General features: G+C 39.9%; 1 protein-coding gene and 1 non-coding gene across 2 annotated transcripts; one reads left to right on the top strand and one right to left on the bottom strand.

The window, feature by feature from the left end:
* Positions 1–4,480: 4,480 nt before the first annotated feature.
* On the bottom strand, positions 4,481–4,588 carry LOC112731537 (small nucleolar RNA R71). Its single transcript, XR_003167311.1, has one exon. It is a non-coding gene; the product is annotated as a small nucleolar RNA R71 (small nucleolar RNA).
* A 9,047-nt stretch (positions 4,589–13,635) lies between these two features.
* LOC140176774 (uncharacterized) lies at positions 13,636–14,211 on the top strand. Its single transcript, XM_072208318.1, has one exon. The coding sequence runs from the start codon at positions 13,636–13,638 to the stop codon at positions 14,209–14,211; it is 576 nt and encodes a 191-aa protein (XP_072064419.1).
* Positions 14,212–16,683: the final 2,472 nt, after the last annotated feature.

The raw sequence follows: 16,683 nt of genomic DNA, 5'->3' as shown, positions 1-16,683 counted from the left end.
CAACGCGTAAGCGTGGCCCACGTGCACGCGTGACCTCTGCTTGATGCAAAGCTTGATTTTTGGCGTTTTAAACCAGATTTTCATTTCTAAACCTCAATTTTCTTCCTTCTAGACTTAAGATGTAGTATTAAGTCCAGTAGCTAGTTGAAGCTAAGAAAATAAGGTAACTTGGGGATGAAGAAAGAGGTAAATATGATGAGCTATAAGAAGAGATACAATGGGAAGTGGAGTTTTGATGCTATGGTTTTGATAAATGATTACATAATGATTATGAAAATGAAATGGCTTATGAATGATGATATCTGAGATACGAGTTTTCCTGGGTAAGAACTGTGGCTTGCCACCACGTGTTCCAGGTTGAATCTCGATACTCTGTTGACCCTACGTTGTAAGGGTGACCGGGCACGTATAAATTTCCAGGTATGGATAGCCCCCAGTGAATGATTTGAATGATGAGTGAATGTGAAATCTATGCATAGACTCATGGGGATGCGTGACGGAGGACAGTCTAAGGTTTTTGGACTTGTCAGGTTGGCTGGATAACCGACAGATGAGCCTCATCAGCCACAGGACAGGCATGCATCATGTGCATTTGTTTGTTTTGGTTGTTATGCACTATCTGGAATTGCCTAACTGAACATATATGTCCTGCTACCTGTATACTTGCTACTTGCACTATCTGTTTCTTACTTGTGTGTGAACTTGTTTGATTGCTTGTCACTGCTGGATTATGGATGACGGAGGGACGGAGGAACGGAGGAAGGGTAAAATGGTTGGTGTTGATGTTAGTTTAAAAGTGAGTAAGTTTAGGAAGGTTTAGATTACCTACCCCTATTTATGGCTTCTATTTAGAAATTAAGTTTTATAATTGTATGACAGAGTTCTAGGATTGCCTCTAGCATTCCCAAGACCTTATTTATGATATGCGTGGCACCTTTACCATACTGAGAACCTCCGGTTCTCACTCCATACTGTGTTGTTGTTTTCAGATGCAGGTCGAGAGGCTCCTCGCTAGGTGATGAGCGGATAATTTATACGCTTTTTGGCATTGTTTTTAGTATGTTTTTAGTAGAATCTAGTTACTTTTAGGGATGTTTTCATTAGTTTTTATGTTAAATTCACATTTCTGGATTTTACTATGAGTTTGTGTATTTTTCTGTGATTTCAGGTATTTTCTGGCTGAAATTGAGGGACTTGAGCAAAAATCAGATTCAGAGGTTGAAGAAGGACTGCTGATGCTGTTGGATTCTGACCTCCCTGCACTCAAAATGGATTTTCTGGATCTACAGAAATTAAAATGGCGCGCTTCCAATTGCGTTGGAAAGTAGACATCCAGGGCTTTCCCGCAATATATAATAGTCCATACTTTGGCCGAGTTTAGACGTCGTAAAAGGGCGTTGAACGTCAGTTCTACGCTGCTGTCTGGAGTTAAACGCCAGAAACAAGTCACAAACCAGAGTTGAACGCCAGAAATACGTTACAACCTGGCGTTCAACTCCAGAAAGAGCCTCTGCACGTGGAACATTCAAGCTCAGCCCAAGCACACACCAAGTGGGCCCCGGAAGTGGATTTATGCATCAATTACTTACTTCTGTAAACCCTAGTAGCTAGTTTGTTATAAATAGGACTTTTTACGATTGTATTAGACATCCTGGATTGTATTTTGATCCTGTGATCAAGTCTTGGTTACTCCGGTTTCCCTCTGGGGCCGAGACCAATGAACTCCATTATCACTTATGTATTTTCAACGGTAGAGTTTCTACACGTTTATCTGAAATTTTCACCAATGAATTACATAAGTGTTTCTATCCCTATTTTCTGTTTAATTAGTATTATTTTCGAAAACTCCATAATCAATTATTATCCACCTGACTGAGATTTACAAGGTGACCATAGCTTGCTTCATACCAACAATCTCCGTGGGATCGACCCTTACTCACGTAAGGTTTATTACTTGGACGACCCAGTGCACTTGCTGGTTAGTTGTATCGAAGTTGTGACAAATTATGAATCGAGATTAGAGCACCAAGTTGTTGGAGCCATTACCAGAGATCACAATTTCGTGCACCAAGTTTTTGGTGCCGTTGCCGGGGATTGTTCGAGTTTGGACAACTAACGGTTCATCTTGTTGCTCAGATTGGGTAACTTTCTTTTCGTTTTCTTTTCAAAAAGTTTTCAAAAAAAATTTTTCAAAAATCTTTCAAAAATTTTCTCCTTTGTTTTCGAAAAAAAAAACTTTTAAAATAAAAATGTTTTCAAAAAAAAATAAATATTTTTCTTCAGAATTTTTAAGAATGAATTCTAGTGTTTCATGAAGCATGTTGAAGCCTGGCTGGCTGCAAAGCCATATCTAATTCTTTTGGATAGGGTATGTCAGGCGTGTCATGTCTGAGTTACATACTAAAGCTTGGCTGGCTATTAAGCCATGCCTGACCCTTTGATTGGAGCTTTAGACTAAAGAGCATAAGATTCCTGGAATTCATATTAAAAATTTTGGAATCCTTATTTTTCTTTCTCAAAAAGATTTTCGAAAAAATTAAAAGAAAATACAAAAAAAATCTTAAAATCATAAAAATCAAAAATATTTTGTGTTTCTTGTTTGAGTCTTGAGTCAATTTTTAAGTTTGGTGTCAATTGCATATTCATATTGTATTTTTCGAAAATTGCATTCATGCATGTATTCTTCATGATCTTCAAGTTGTTCTTGGTAAGTCTTCTTGTTTGATCTTGATGTTTTCTTGTTTTGTGTTGTATGGTATTTTTCATGTGCATTCTTGGATTCTTAGTGCCTAAGCATTAAAGATTTCTAAGTTTGGTGTCCTGCATGTTTTCTTTGCAAAAAAAAAAATTTCAAAAATATGTTCTTGATGTTCATCTTGACATTCAAAGTGTTCTTGGTGTTCATCTTGACATTCATAGCATTTTTGCATGCATTCATTGTTTTGATCCAAAATTTTCATGCATTGCATCATTTTCATGTTTTTCTCTCTCATCATTAAAAATTCAAAAAAATCAAAAAAATATCTTTCCCTTTTTCTCTCTTAAAATTTCGAAAATTAGATTTGACTTTTTCAAAAAATTTTAAAATCTAGTTGTTTTTATGAGTCAAATCAAATTTTCAATTTAAAAATCTTATCTTTTTCAAAATCTTTTTCAAAAATCAAATCTTTTTCATTTTTCTTAGTTATTTTTGAAAATTACAAAAATATTTTTCAAAAAATCTTCTCTTAATTTTATCTCATAATTTTCGAAAATAACATCATCAATTAATGTTTTGATTCAAAAATTTCAAGTTTGTTACTTGCTTGTTAAGAAAGATTCAAACTTTGAGTTCTAGAATCATATCTTGTGATTTCTTGTGAATCAAGTCATTAATTGTGATTTTTAAAATCAAATTTTTTTCAAAACTAATTTCAATCATATCTTTTCAAAAATATTTTCTTATCATATCTTTTTCAAAAACTTGATTTCAAAATATCTTTTCTAACTTCCTAACTTCTTATCTTTTCAAAATTTGTTTCAACTAACTAACTAACTTTTGTTTGCTTCTTAGCTTTTTCAAAACTACCTAACTAACTCTCTCTCTAATTTTCGAAAATATCTTCCCTCTTTTTCAAAAATTCTTTTTAATTAACTAATTAATTTAATTTTTGATTTTTTTTTCAAAAATTACTAACCTTTTTCAAAAACTATTTTCGAAAATCACTAACTCTTTTTCAAAAATTATTTTCGAAATTCTCCCTCTCTCATCTTATTCTATTTATTTATTCACCTATTAACATCTCCTCACCTCACATCTCTGCTCTCCTCACCCTTGTGTTTCTTTCTTTATATTACATTCTTTGTCCCCTTCCTTTCTTCCACTCACACAGGGACTTCTATACTGTGGTATAAAGGATCCCTATTATTATTATTATTATTTTTTCTGTGCCCTCTTCTTTGTCATATGAGCAGGAGCAAGGACAAGAATATTCTTGTTGAAGCAGATCCAGAACCTGAAAGGACTTTGAAAAGGAAACTAATAGAAGCTAAATTACAACAATCCAGAGATAACCTTTCAGAAATTTTCGAACAAGAAGAGGAGATGGTAGCCGAAAATAATAATAATGCAAGGAGGATGCTTGGTAACTTTACTGCACCTAATTCCAATTTACATGGAAGAAGCATCTCCATTCCTGCCATTGGAGCAAACAACTTTGAGCTGAAACCTCAGCTAGTTTCTCTGATGCAGCAGAACTGCAAGTTTCATGGACTTCCATCTGAAGATCCTTTTCAGTTCTTAACTGAATTCTTGCAGATATGTGACACTGTTAAGACTAATGGAGTAGATCCTGAAGTCTACAGACTCATGCTTTTCCCTTTTGCTGTAAGAGACAGAGCTAGAGTGTGGTTGGATTCTCAACCCAGAGATAGCCTGAACTCTTGGGACAAGCTGGTCACAGCTTTCTTAGCCAAGTTCTTTCCTCCTCAAAAGCTGAGCAAGCTTAGAGTGGATGTTCAAACCTTCAGACAGAAAGAAGGTGAATCCCTCTATGAAGCTTGGGAAAGATACAAGCAGCTGACCAAAAAGTGTCCTTCTGACATGCTTTCAGAATGGACCATCCTGGATATATTCTATGATGGTTTATCTGAGCTATCAATGATGTCATTGGATACTTCTGCAGGTGGATCCATTCACCTAAAGAAAACGCCTGCAGAAGCTCAAGAACTCATTGACATGGTTGCTAATAACCAGTTCATGTAACTTCTGAGAGGAATCCTGTGAATAATGGGACGCCTATGAAGAAGGGAGTTCTTGAAATTGATACTCTGAATGCCATATTGGCTCAAAACAAAATATTGACTCAGCAAGTCAATACGATTTCTCAGAGTCTGAATGGAATGCAAGCTGCATCCAACAGTACTCAAGAGGCATCTTCTGAAGAAGAAGCTTATGATCCTGAGAACCTTGCAATAGCAGAGGTGAATTACTTATGTGAACCTTATGGAAACACCTATAATCCATCATGGAGAAATCATCCAAATCTCTTATAGAAGGATCAACAAAAGCCTCAACAAGGCTTTAATAATGGTGGAAGATACAGGTTTAACAATAGTAAACCTTTTCCATCATCCACTCAGCAACTGACAGAGAACTCTGAACAAAATACTTCTAATCTAGCAAACTTAGTCTCTGATCTATCTAAGGCCACTGTGAGTTTCATGAATGAAACAAGATCCTCCATTAGAAATTTGGAAGCACAAGTGGGCCAGCTGAGTAAAAGGATCACTGAAATTCCTCCTAGTACTCTCCCAAGCAATACAGAAGAAAATCCAAAAGGAGAGTGCAAGGCCATTGAATTAATCACCATGGCCGAACCTGTAAAGGAAGGAGAGGACGTGAATCCCAGTGAGGAAGACCTCCTGGGACGTCCAGTGATCAATAAGGAGTTTCCCTCTGAGGAATCAAAAGAATCTGAGGCTCAACTAGAGACCATAGAGATTCCATTAAACCTCCTTATGCCATTCATGAGCTCTGATGAGTATTCCTCTTCTGAAGAGAATGAGGATGTCACTGAGGAGCAAGTCACCAAGTACCTTGGTGCAATCATGAAGCTGAATGCCAAATTATTTGGCATTGAAACTTGGGAAGATGAACCTCCCTTGTTCACCAATGAACTAAGTGATCTGGATCAACTGACATTACCTTAGAAGAAACAGGATCCTGGAAAGTTCTTAATACCTTGTACCATAGGCACCATGATCTTTAAGGCTCTGTGTGACCTTGGTTCAGGAATAAACCTCATGCCCCTCTCTGTAATAGAGAAACTGGGAATCTTTGGGGTGCAAGCTACTAAAATCTCATTAGAGATGGCAGACAATTCAAGAAAACAGGCTTATGGACAAGTAGAGGACGTGTTAGTAAAGGTTGAAGGCCTTTACATCCCTACTGATTTCATAGTCCTAGATACTGGGAAGGATGAGGATGAATTCATCATCCTTGGAAGACCCTTCCTAGCCACAGCAAGAGCTATGATTGATGTGGACAGAGGAGAATTGATCCTTCAAATAAATGAGGACAACCTTCTGTTTACAACTCAAGGATATCTCTCTGCATCCATGGAGAGGAAGCATAAAAAGCTTCTCTCAAAGCAGAGTCAAACAAAGCCCCCACAGTCAAACTCTAAGTTTGGTGTTGGGAGGCCACAACCAAACTCTAAGTTTGGTGTCAAACCCCCATATCCAAACTCTAAGTTTGGTGTTGGGAGGTCTCAACAAAGCTCTGCACATCTGTGAGGCTCCATGAGAGCCCACTGTGAAGCTATTGACGTTAAAGAAGCGCTTGTTGGGAGGCAACCCAATGTTTATCTAATTTTCATTGTTTTTCATGTTTTATTAGGTTCATGATCATGTGGAGTCACAAAATAAATATAAAAATTGAAAACGGAATCAAAAATAGCAGAAGAAAAATCACACCCTGGAGGAAGACCTTACTGGCATTTAAATGCCAGTAAAAAGCATGTTTTGGGCGTTCAACGCCAGAACAGAGCATGGTTCTGGCACTGAACGCCAGAAATAGGCAGCATCTGGGCGTTTGAACGCCAGAAATGCACCCTGGAGAAGAGCCAGCGCTGAACGCCCAGAACAAGCATGGTTCTGGCGTTCAACGCCAGAAATGGGCAACAAATGGGCGTTCAACGCCCAGAACAAGCACCAATCTGGCGCTGAACGCCCAGAGTTGTGTGCAAGGGCATTTTGCATGCCTAATTGGGTGCAAGGTTGTAAATCCTTGAACACCTCAGGATCTGTGGACCCCACAGGATCCCCACCTACCTCCACTTACTTCTTCTCACCCCTCTTTCACACAATCCCATAAACACTCTTCCCCAAAACCCTTCACCAATCACCTCAATCTCTCTTCCCTATCACCTCTTCACCACTCACATTCATCCACTCTTCCCCATAAACCTACCTCATAAACTCCACCTACCTTCAAAATTCAAAATCAATTTCCCACCCAAACCCACCCTAAATGGCCGAACTTACCCCCCCTCCCTTCCCTATATAAAGCCCTCCATTCTTCCTCATTTTCACACAACACAACCCTCTCTTCCTCTTCTTGGCCGAAACACACCTCCCCCCCTCCTCTCCATATTTTCTTCTTCTTCATCATCTATTCTTTCTTCTCTTGCTCGAGGGCGAGCAAAATTCTAAGTTTGGTGTGGTAAAAGCATAAGCTTTTTGTTTTTCCATTACCATTGATGGCACCTAAGACCGGAGAATCCTCTAGAAAAGGGAAAGGGAAGACAAAAGCTTCCACCTCCGAGTCATGGGAGATAGAAAGGTTCATCTCCAAAGCTCATCAAGACCACTTCTATGATGTTGTGGCCAAGAAGAAGGTGATCCCCGAGGTCCCTTTTAAACTCAAGAGAAATGAGTATCCGGAGATCCGACATGAAATTCAAAGAAGAGGTTGGGAAGTTCTAACAAACCCCATCCAACAAGTCGGCATCCTAATGGTTCAAGAGTTCTATGCTAATGCATGGATCACTAGGAACCATGATCAAAGTAAGAACCCGAACCCAAAGAATTATCTCACCATGGTTCGGGGGAAATACTTAGATTTTAGTCCGGAAAATGTGAGGTTGGCGTTCAACTTGCCAAACATGGAGGAGAACGCACGCCCCTACACAAGGAGAGTCAACTTTGATCAAAGGTTGGACCAAGTCCTCATGGACATATGTGTAGAAGGAGCTCAATGGAAGATTGACTCAAAAGGCAAACTGGTTCAACTAAGAAGACTGGACCTTAAGCCTGTAGCTAGAGGATGGTTGGAGTTCATTCAATGCTCAATCATTCCCACTAGCAACCGGTATGAAGTTACTATAGACTGGGCCATCATGATCCATAGCATCATGATTGGAGAAGAGGTGGAAGTTCATGAGATTATACCTCAAGAACTCTACAAGGTGGCTGACAAGTCCTCCACTATGGCAAGGTTAGCCTTTCCCCACCTCATTTGCCACCTATGCAATTCGGCTGGGATTGACATAAAGGAAGATATCCTCATTGAAGAGGACAAGCCCATCACTAAGAAAAAGATGGAGCACTCAAGAGAGCATAGAGAAGCTCATCATCAAGAAATCCTTGAGATTCCTCAAGGGATGCACTTCCCTCCACAGAACTTTTGGGAGCAAATCAACACCTCCCTAGGAGAATTAAGTTCCAACATGGGACAATTAAGGGTGGAACATCAAGAGCACTCCATCATCCTTCATGAAATTAGAGAAGATCAAAAAGCAATGAGGGAGGAGCAACAAAGGCAAGGAAGAGACATAGAAGAGCTCAAGGACATCATTGGTTCCTCAAGAAGGAAACGCCACCATCACTAAGGTGGACTCATTCCTTGTTCTTACATTCTCTGTTTTTCGTTTTCTATGTTAAGTGCTTATCTATGTTTGTGTCTTCATTACATGATCATTAGTAGTTAGTAACTATGTCTTAAAGTTATGAATGTCCTATGAATCCATCACCTCTCTTAAATAAAAAACTATTTTAATTCAAAAGAACAAGAAGCACATGAGTTTCGAATTTATCCTTGAACTTAGTTTAATTATATTGATGTAGTGACAATGCTTCTTGTTTTCTGAATGAATGCTTGAACAGTGCATATGTCTTTTGAAGTTGTTGTTTATGAATGTTAAATATGTTGGCTCTTGAAAGAATGATGACAAGGAGACATGTTATTTGATAATCTGAAAAATCATAAAAATAATTCTTGAAGCAAGAAAAAGCAGCAAAGAACAAAGCTTGCAGAAAAAAAAAGAAAAAGAAAAAAAATAGCGAAAAAAATAGAAAAAAAAAGAGAGAAAAAGCAAGCAGAAAAAGCCAAAAGCTCTTAAAACCAAGAGGCAAGAGCAAAAAGCCAGTAACCCTTAAAACCAAAAGGCAAGGGCAATAAAAAGGATCTCAAGGCTTTGATTTTTAGTGGATAGGAGGGCCTAAAGGAATAAAATCCTGGCCTAAGCGGCTTAACCAAGCTGTCCCTAACCATGTGCTTGTGGCGTGAAGGTGTCAAGTGAAAACTTGAGACTGAGCGGTTAAAGTCAAGGTCCAAAGCAAAAGAAGAGTGTGCTTAAGAACCCTGGACACCGCTAATTGGGGACTTTAGCAAAGCTGAGTCACAATCTGAAAAGGTTCACCCAATTATGTGTCTGTGGCATTTATGTATCCGGTGGTAATACTGGAAAACAAAGTGCATAGGGCCACGGCCAAGACTCATAAAATAGCTGTGTTCAAGAATCATCATACTGAACTAGGAGAATCAATAACACTATCTGAACTCTGAGTTCCTATAGATGCCAATCATTCTGAACCTCAATGGATAAAGCGAGATGCCAAAACTATTCAAGAGGCAAAAAGCTACAAGTCCCGCTCATTTAATTGGAGCTATGTTTCATTGATGTTTGGAATTTATAGTATATTCTCTTCTTTTTATCCTATTTGATTTTCAGTTTCTTGGGGACAAGCAACAATTTAAGTTTGGTGTTGTGATGAGCGGATAATTTATACGCTTTTTGGCATTGTTTTTAGTATGTTTTTAGTAGAATCTAGTTACTTTTAGGGATGTTTTCATTAGTTTTTATGTTAAATTCACATTTCTGGACTTTACTATGAGTTTATGTATTTTTCTGTGATTTCAGGTATTTTCTGGCTAAAATTGAGGAACTTGAGCAAAAATCAGATTCAGAGGTTGAAGAAGGACTGCTGATGCTGTTGGATTCTGACCTCCCTGCACTCAAAATGAATTTTCTTGAGCTACAGAACTCAAAATGGTGCGCTTCTAATTGCGTTGGAAAGTAGACATCCAGGGCTTTCCAGCAATATATAATAGTCCATACTTTGGCCGAGTTTAGACGATGTAAAAGGGCGTTGAATGCCAGTTCTGCGCTGCTGTCTGGAGTTAAACGCCAGAAACAAGTCACAAACCAGAGTTGAACGCCAGAAATACGTTACAACCTGGTGTTCAACTCCAGAAAGAGCCTTTGCATGTGGAACATTCAAGCTCAGCCCAAGCACACACCAAGTGGGCCCCGGAAGTGGATTTATGCATCAATTACTTACTTCTGTAAACCCTAGTAGCTAGTTTATTATAAATAGGACTTTTTTACGATTGTATTAGACATCCTGGATTGTATTTTGATCCTGTGATCAAGTCTTGGTTACTCCGGTTCCCCTCTGGGGCCGAGACCAATGAACTCCATTATCACTTATGTATTTTCAACGGTAGAGTTTCTACACGCTTATCTGAATTTTTCACCAATGAATTACATAAGTGTTTCTATCCCTATTTTCTGTTTAATTAGTATTATTTTCGAAAACTCCATAATCAATTATTATCCGCCTGACTGAGATTTACAAGGTGACCATAGCTTGCTTCATACCAACAATCTCCGTGGTATCGACCCTTACTCACGTAAGGTTTATTACTTGGACGACCCAGTGCACTTGCTGGTTAGTTGTATTGAAGTTGTGACAAATTATGAATCGAGATTAGAGCACCAAGTTGTTGCAGCCATTACCAGAGATCACAATTTCGTGCACCACTAGGCGTTTGGATTTCCTGAAGCGAAGTAGTCCCTGGATTGTATTTGTGTTCTCAGTTTGTATATATATGTATATGTACTTAGCTTTCTCTCCAAGAAACTTGATTATTTTGTTCCTCATAGAGGTTTCAGGAGAGTTAGGGAACTTATTTCTGTATTTTGGGTTTTGGGGATACTTATGTATATATGTAAATATTCTCCGGCCAGCCTTGGCTTCGCAGGCTGAGTCAGGAGCTAGTTCCACTGTATCTTTGGCTCTCTATCCACTCTTTCGCGTATTCACATTTAAAACCTCTTGGTTTCTTAGCACGCAAGTAATTCTATTCCTCAAGCGTTGCACTTTTCATTTTGCGATTTTGTTTTACCCATTTTTCAAGGCTCCTAGTTTATTATATTCTTTTTACTATTATATGTATGTACTTTACTATTAGAGGTCGTAGCGCCTCGCTACCTCTGTTTTACATCCTAGGTGTAAAGCTCTGTGTGGTAGGGTGTTACAAATAACATATATAATATTAAAAAATTATGCAAAAAATTATATAATGTAAGATGTATTACAATATATACCGATAAAGAATATATTTTAAAGTACAAAAAATATATGTGTACTTTTTACTAACAAATTGGTCGATTCTTCGTACAATAAAATTCATCGATAATAGAATCTGTATCAAATTTTTTAGCAATTTTCTTTTCAATATAAATAAAATACAATTAGCAAGAAATTCATCTTTCATTTTGTTTCTGAGTTATTCTTCACAATATCTATAGCTGAAAAAGATCTCTCAGTTATAGGCTTGTAGCAGTTGAAATAGAGAGAATTAATACCAAATAAATGAAGAAGAACAGTCACAAAATAAAAGAAAAAGACTTCACTTTATGATATTTGAAAAATTTTATTTAATTCAAAATATTAGTAATAATATCTTTTTTAGATTTTTTTAATATTGTTACTTACATCTAGATATTAGAAATCATTAATATTTGGGTTAGACTGGACTTATTTTTATGCTAGACTAAATACTAAATAAATTTAAAAAAAATTAAATCATACTTAATAACTTATTACTATTAATTTTTTTAAAAAAAATGGAGGGGCTGAGGCCTCCATTCGCCCCCTTATGTCCGTCTCTGGCCATTATATATTATTATATAGACTTATAGTTATCATAAAAATGGAGTTTTTATTGATAATTTGTGTTCATACCCTGACCCGAGAATGGAGTCTGGGCCGAGAAAGGACAAAAGGGCCGACCTACGAGGAAAGCCCTCCTACTTCCAACGACCTCTTCCAAGAGGTCGGATGTCGACCTACAGGCCCAAGGAGGCCCAATGCGACAAGGTCACCGCCTACTAGAAGGCGGTTACCAAAGATAAAGATCCTACTAGAAAGATATAAGATAAGATAAGGGTCTTCCCCCTAAGGAAGGTTATCAATTCCACTATAAATACACTGGAGCCCTAGGTATAACTCATACTCTGATACTACAAAAAACCTGCCTAAAACTCTTGCTAACTTAAGCATCAGAGTCTCTTGCAGGTACCATCACCCAATCCCCCACGAGGAGCTCGGATAGGTGGCACCTCAACATCAACAAGTTGGACATCGACACTCAAAGAAGACCCAGACCCCACGTCCGGCCCGAACTCAACATTTCAAGTAACCCTTGGAACATTGGTGCCGTTGCCGGGGACCTGGAAGTTACCCCACACTATGGCAGACCACCAACTAGAGGACGGACACATTGCTTCCGAATCAGGAGAGGGGGCACAAACAGAAGACCATAACTTCGGACTCCCCTCATCACCACAACACGGAAAAACTACCTTCGTAAACTCCAATCCGAAGAAAACCCACCCGGACGCACGACACTCTGAAGAAGAAAAGCACCCCCAGACTACAGACATACTGGATGTGGTCCGCGGGCAACAAGATCGTTTAAAACAGCTCAAGCGCGAGGCCGAGTGCCAGTGGAAAGTCGAGCGATATTTTAAAAAAGAAGTGAGACGACGCTGGGAGCTAGAGGAGAAGCTCCAAAAGCTCAAAGCCAACCTTCGAACTCGCACCACGCGAACAGACCGCAAGACTAGCCCCATCTAAAGAACAAGACCCATTCACAGAAGAAATCATGAAAGCAAAGGTCCCCAAGAACTTCAAGCCTCCCAACATGGATATCTACGACGGGACGTCCGACCCAAGCCACCACCTTAGAAACTTTAGGATACCTCACTGAGGCCTCCGACGCAACCCGTTGCAAAGATTTTTCTACCACCTTCACTAAGACAACTATAAAGTGGTTTGACAGCCTACCCCCCAGGTCAGTTGCCAGCTTCGACGACCTCGCCAAGAAAATTCTAGCCAGGTTCTCCATTCAAAATGACAAAACCAAACACGTCCCGAGTCTACTGGGGATCAAGCAAGGAGATAGGAAAAGTCTTCGAGAATACATGAAAAGATTCAACAAAGCCTGTCTAGAAATTCAGGGTCTCCCCACCGAAGCAGCCATCATGGGGCTAATCAACGGCCTAAGGGAAGGACCATTCAGCCAATCCATATCCAAGAGACACCCGGCCTCCTTGAATGAGGTGCAAGAGCGGGCAGCAAAATACATTGACATGGAAGAAAACTCCCGATTAGGGGAGCCCTCAAAAACTAACTCCTCCTACGAATCCCGAGATAGAGAGTGAGAACCTAAGAACAAGGAGGAATCAAGCATTGAGAAGCCCAGAAAATATCACAACTACACCCCTCTACGGGTCTTCCTGGTAGATATTACAGGGAAATATGCCACACCAAAAAGATTCCACCACCCCGTCCGATCAAGCATAAAAAAGTGGGAGGTCGGACAGAATACTGCGAATACCACAAGCTCTACGGACACCCTACCAACAAATGCTATGACCTAAAAACATCATAAAAAAGTTGGCCCGGAAATGATGACTCAATCGATACCTCACCGATAGATCGGACGATCCAAGAAAGAGAAGAAGGGATGAAGAGGGAGGTCGGCTAGAACGCCCTCCCCGCACCCTAGAACGACATATTTACATGATAAATGGAGGGTTCACAGGATGGGGAATCTCAAAATCATCCTGCAAGAGACACCTCAAGGAGGTATACCTTGTCGGAGAAAATGATCAGCCCCCCGACTTACCCACAATCTCCTTCACCAGGGAAGATGCCCAGGGGTTAGCCCCAGGGCATGACGATCCGGGGGTAGTCACCATCATTCTAGAAAGTGCAAACCTACACTGGACCTTGGTCGACCAGGGGAGCTCAGCCGACATCCTATTCAAGACTGCATTCGACAAACTCGGGCTCGAAGAAAAGGAACTTAAAGCATATCCGAACAGCCTGTTCGAATTAGGTAACACCCCATTCCAACCGTTGGGATACATCTCGCTACACACCACCTTTGGGAAAGGCACCCGGTCAAGGACACTAAGCATCGGCTACATCGTAGTTGACATAAGCTCAGCATATAACGCTCTTATAGAGTGTGCAACTATGAACCGACTTACCGCGGTTGTCTCTACTTTACACCTCTGCATGAAGTTCTCCACTTCCGAAGGAATAGCTACCGTGAAGGGGGATCAGAGGCTTGCAAGGAGATGTTACAATTAAAGCATGAGCTTGCGGGGCGGCCCTAGGGGAAACGAGGTTAACACCATTGAGCTCAGAGGGGCCCGAACTCACGATGAGCTGCACCCTCGGCCCGGGGGGGAAACCGAGGAGATCCAGGTCAGAAGTACCCCCGAGAAGACGACAAACATAGGGGTGAACCTAGACAAAGGCTTAAAGAAGCAACTCGTTGAACTATTGAGAAAAAATTCCGATCTCTTTGCCTGGAAGGCCGCGGACATGGCTGACATAGATCCACACCTAATGTGCCACAAACTAGCCATGTACCCTAGATCCTGACCTGTCCAATAGTGGCGCAGAAAGATCGGCCCCGAAAGAGCCCAGGCCGTGGAGGAACAAGTACAGGCCTTGTTAGAGGCATGATTCATAAGGGAAGTCAAATACCTACTCTGGCTAGCCAACGTCGTATTAGTGAAAAAATAAAATGGAAAGTAGAGAATGTGCGTTGACTACACCGACCTCAACAAAGCTTGTCCAAAAGATCCTTATCCCCTCACAAGCATTAATGCCTTGGTCGACGCATCTACGGGCTACAAATACCTCTCCTTCATAGACGCTTACTCGGGCTACAACCAGATACCGATGTACATACACAATCAAGAAAAGACCTCATTCATAACCCCAAAAGTAAATTACTGGTATGTAGTAATGCCCTTTGGGCTAAAGAATGCGGGAGCTACGTACCAGCAATTAATGAACAAAATATTCTCTGACCACATAGGGCAGTTGATGGAGGTCTATGTCGATGATATGTTGGTCAAAACCCAAAAGGACAACACACTGTTGTCCGACTTAACAGAGGTATTCCCCACTATCAAGAAACATGATGAGACTAAACCATATAAAGTGCACTTTCGCAGTAAAAGTGGGCAAGTTTCTAGGATTCATGCTAATCCAGAGGGGCATAGAAGCAAAACTGGACAAATGTCGAGCCATACTCGACATGAAAAGCCCGACCTACATAAAGGAGGTGCAACAGCTAAATGGAAGGCTGGCCGCCTTGTCTAGATTTCTGGCCGGATCAGCCCTAAGGTCCCTCTCCTTCTACTCGATCCTAAGGGAAGAAGTTCGAATGGACCCCAGAATGCGATAAGGCCTTCCAAGACTTCAAAACATTCCTGGGGCAGCCACCCATCTTGACCCGACCTATACAAGGAGAAGAGCTGGTGTTATACTTAGCAGTCGGAAGTCGGGCAATAGCCTCAACTCTAGTTTGAGAAGACGAAGAGGGACAACAGCCTATCTACTTCGTCAGCAAAACCCTACAAGGGGCCGAACTGAACTACCAAAAGATAGAAAACTTTGCCTACGCCCTCATACTCACATCCCGAAGACTTCGACCCTACTTTCAAGCCCACGCTACGAAAATGAAGTCTGGGCCAAGAAAGGATAAAAGGGCCGACCTACGAGGAAAGCCCTCATATTTCCACCGGCCTCTTCCAAGAGGTTGGATGTCGACCTACAGGCCCAAAGAGGCCCAATGCGACAAGGTCACCGCCCACTAGAAGGCGATTACCTAAGATAAAGATCCTACTAGAAAGATATAAGATAAGATAAGGATCTCCCCCCTAAGGAAGGTCATCAATTCCACTATAAATACACTGGAGCCCCCATGTATAACTCATACTCTGATACTACAAAAAAATCTGCCTAAAATCCTTGCTAACTTAAACATCGGCGTCTCTTGCAGGTACCACCACCCAACCCCCCACGAGGAGCTCGGATAGGCGGCACCTCAACATCAACAAGTCGGACATCGACGCTCAAAGAAGACCCGGACCTCACGTCCGGCCCAAACTCAACATTTCAGGTAATCCTCAGAACAATTTGTAATGGAGTTTTTGGGCTTAATTATGAGTCGTTTCTCTTCGTACAATTTTTTAAGACAAAAAAATAAAAGTATTTCAATACATAATTGATTTAATAAATGAGAGAAAGATACAGAGAGATAAAAAAATTAACAAAAATAGATGAAGACTTAAAAAAAGAGAATTGAATAAGGAAGAGAACGATGTGGATTGAAAGTCCAAAGTTGCTCTAATAACGTGAATATAAGGTGAGAGAAATTGGTGGGAGTTTTTTTAAGCTGAATAACTGACGTTAAGTGGGGAAGTTAATTAAAAAGGGTAATATTGTAAATAAATTTTGGATACCAAACCCATGTATTGCCATTATATATTGTTATAGATGTGTTTAACTAATATATGTATATTTTTTAGGCACAGGATTCGATGGTCTCAAAACGTTTGGACTATCTAATGGTCTTATAACAAAACATTTTTTTTAAATTTTTTAATAACGGCTAAATAGTCCTTATTTAATTTTAATTACAAATTAATACTTTATATATTATTTTATTATAAAATCTATTTTTTATTTCATAAATTATTATTTTATCATTAATCTATCATGTTTATTAATAATAAAAAACAAAAACAATAATAACTTAGATCT

This window comes from Arachis hypogaea, chromosome 12, assembly GCF_003086295.3.
Source record: "Arachis hypogaea cultivar Tifrunner chromosome 12, arahy.Tifrunner.gnm2.J5K5, whole genome shotgun sequence".
NCBI lineage: Eukaryota > Viridiplantae > Streptophyta > Magnoliopsida > Fabales > Fabaceae > Arachis > Arachis hypogaea.
This window is presented reverse-complemented; position numbering and strand designations above follow the sequence as displayed.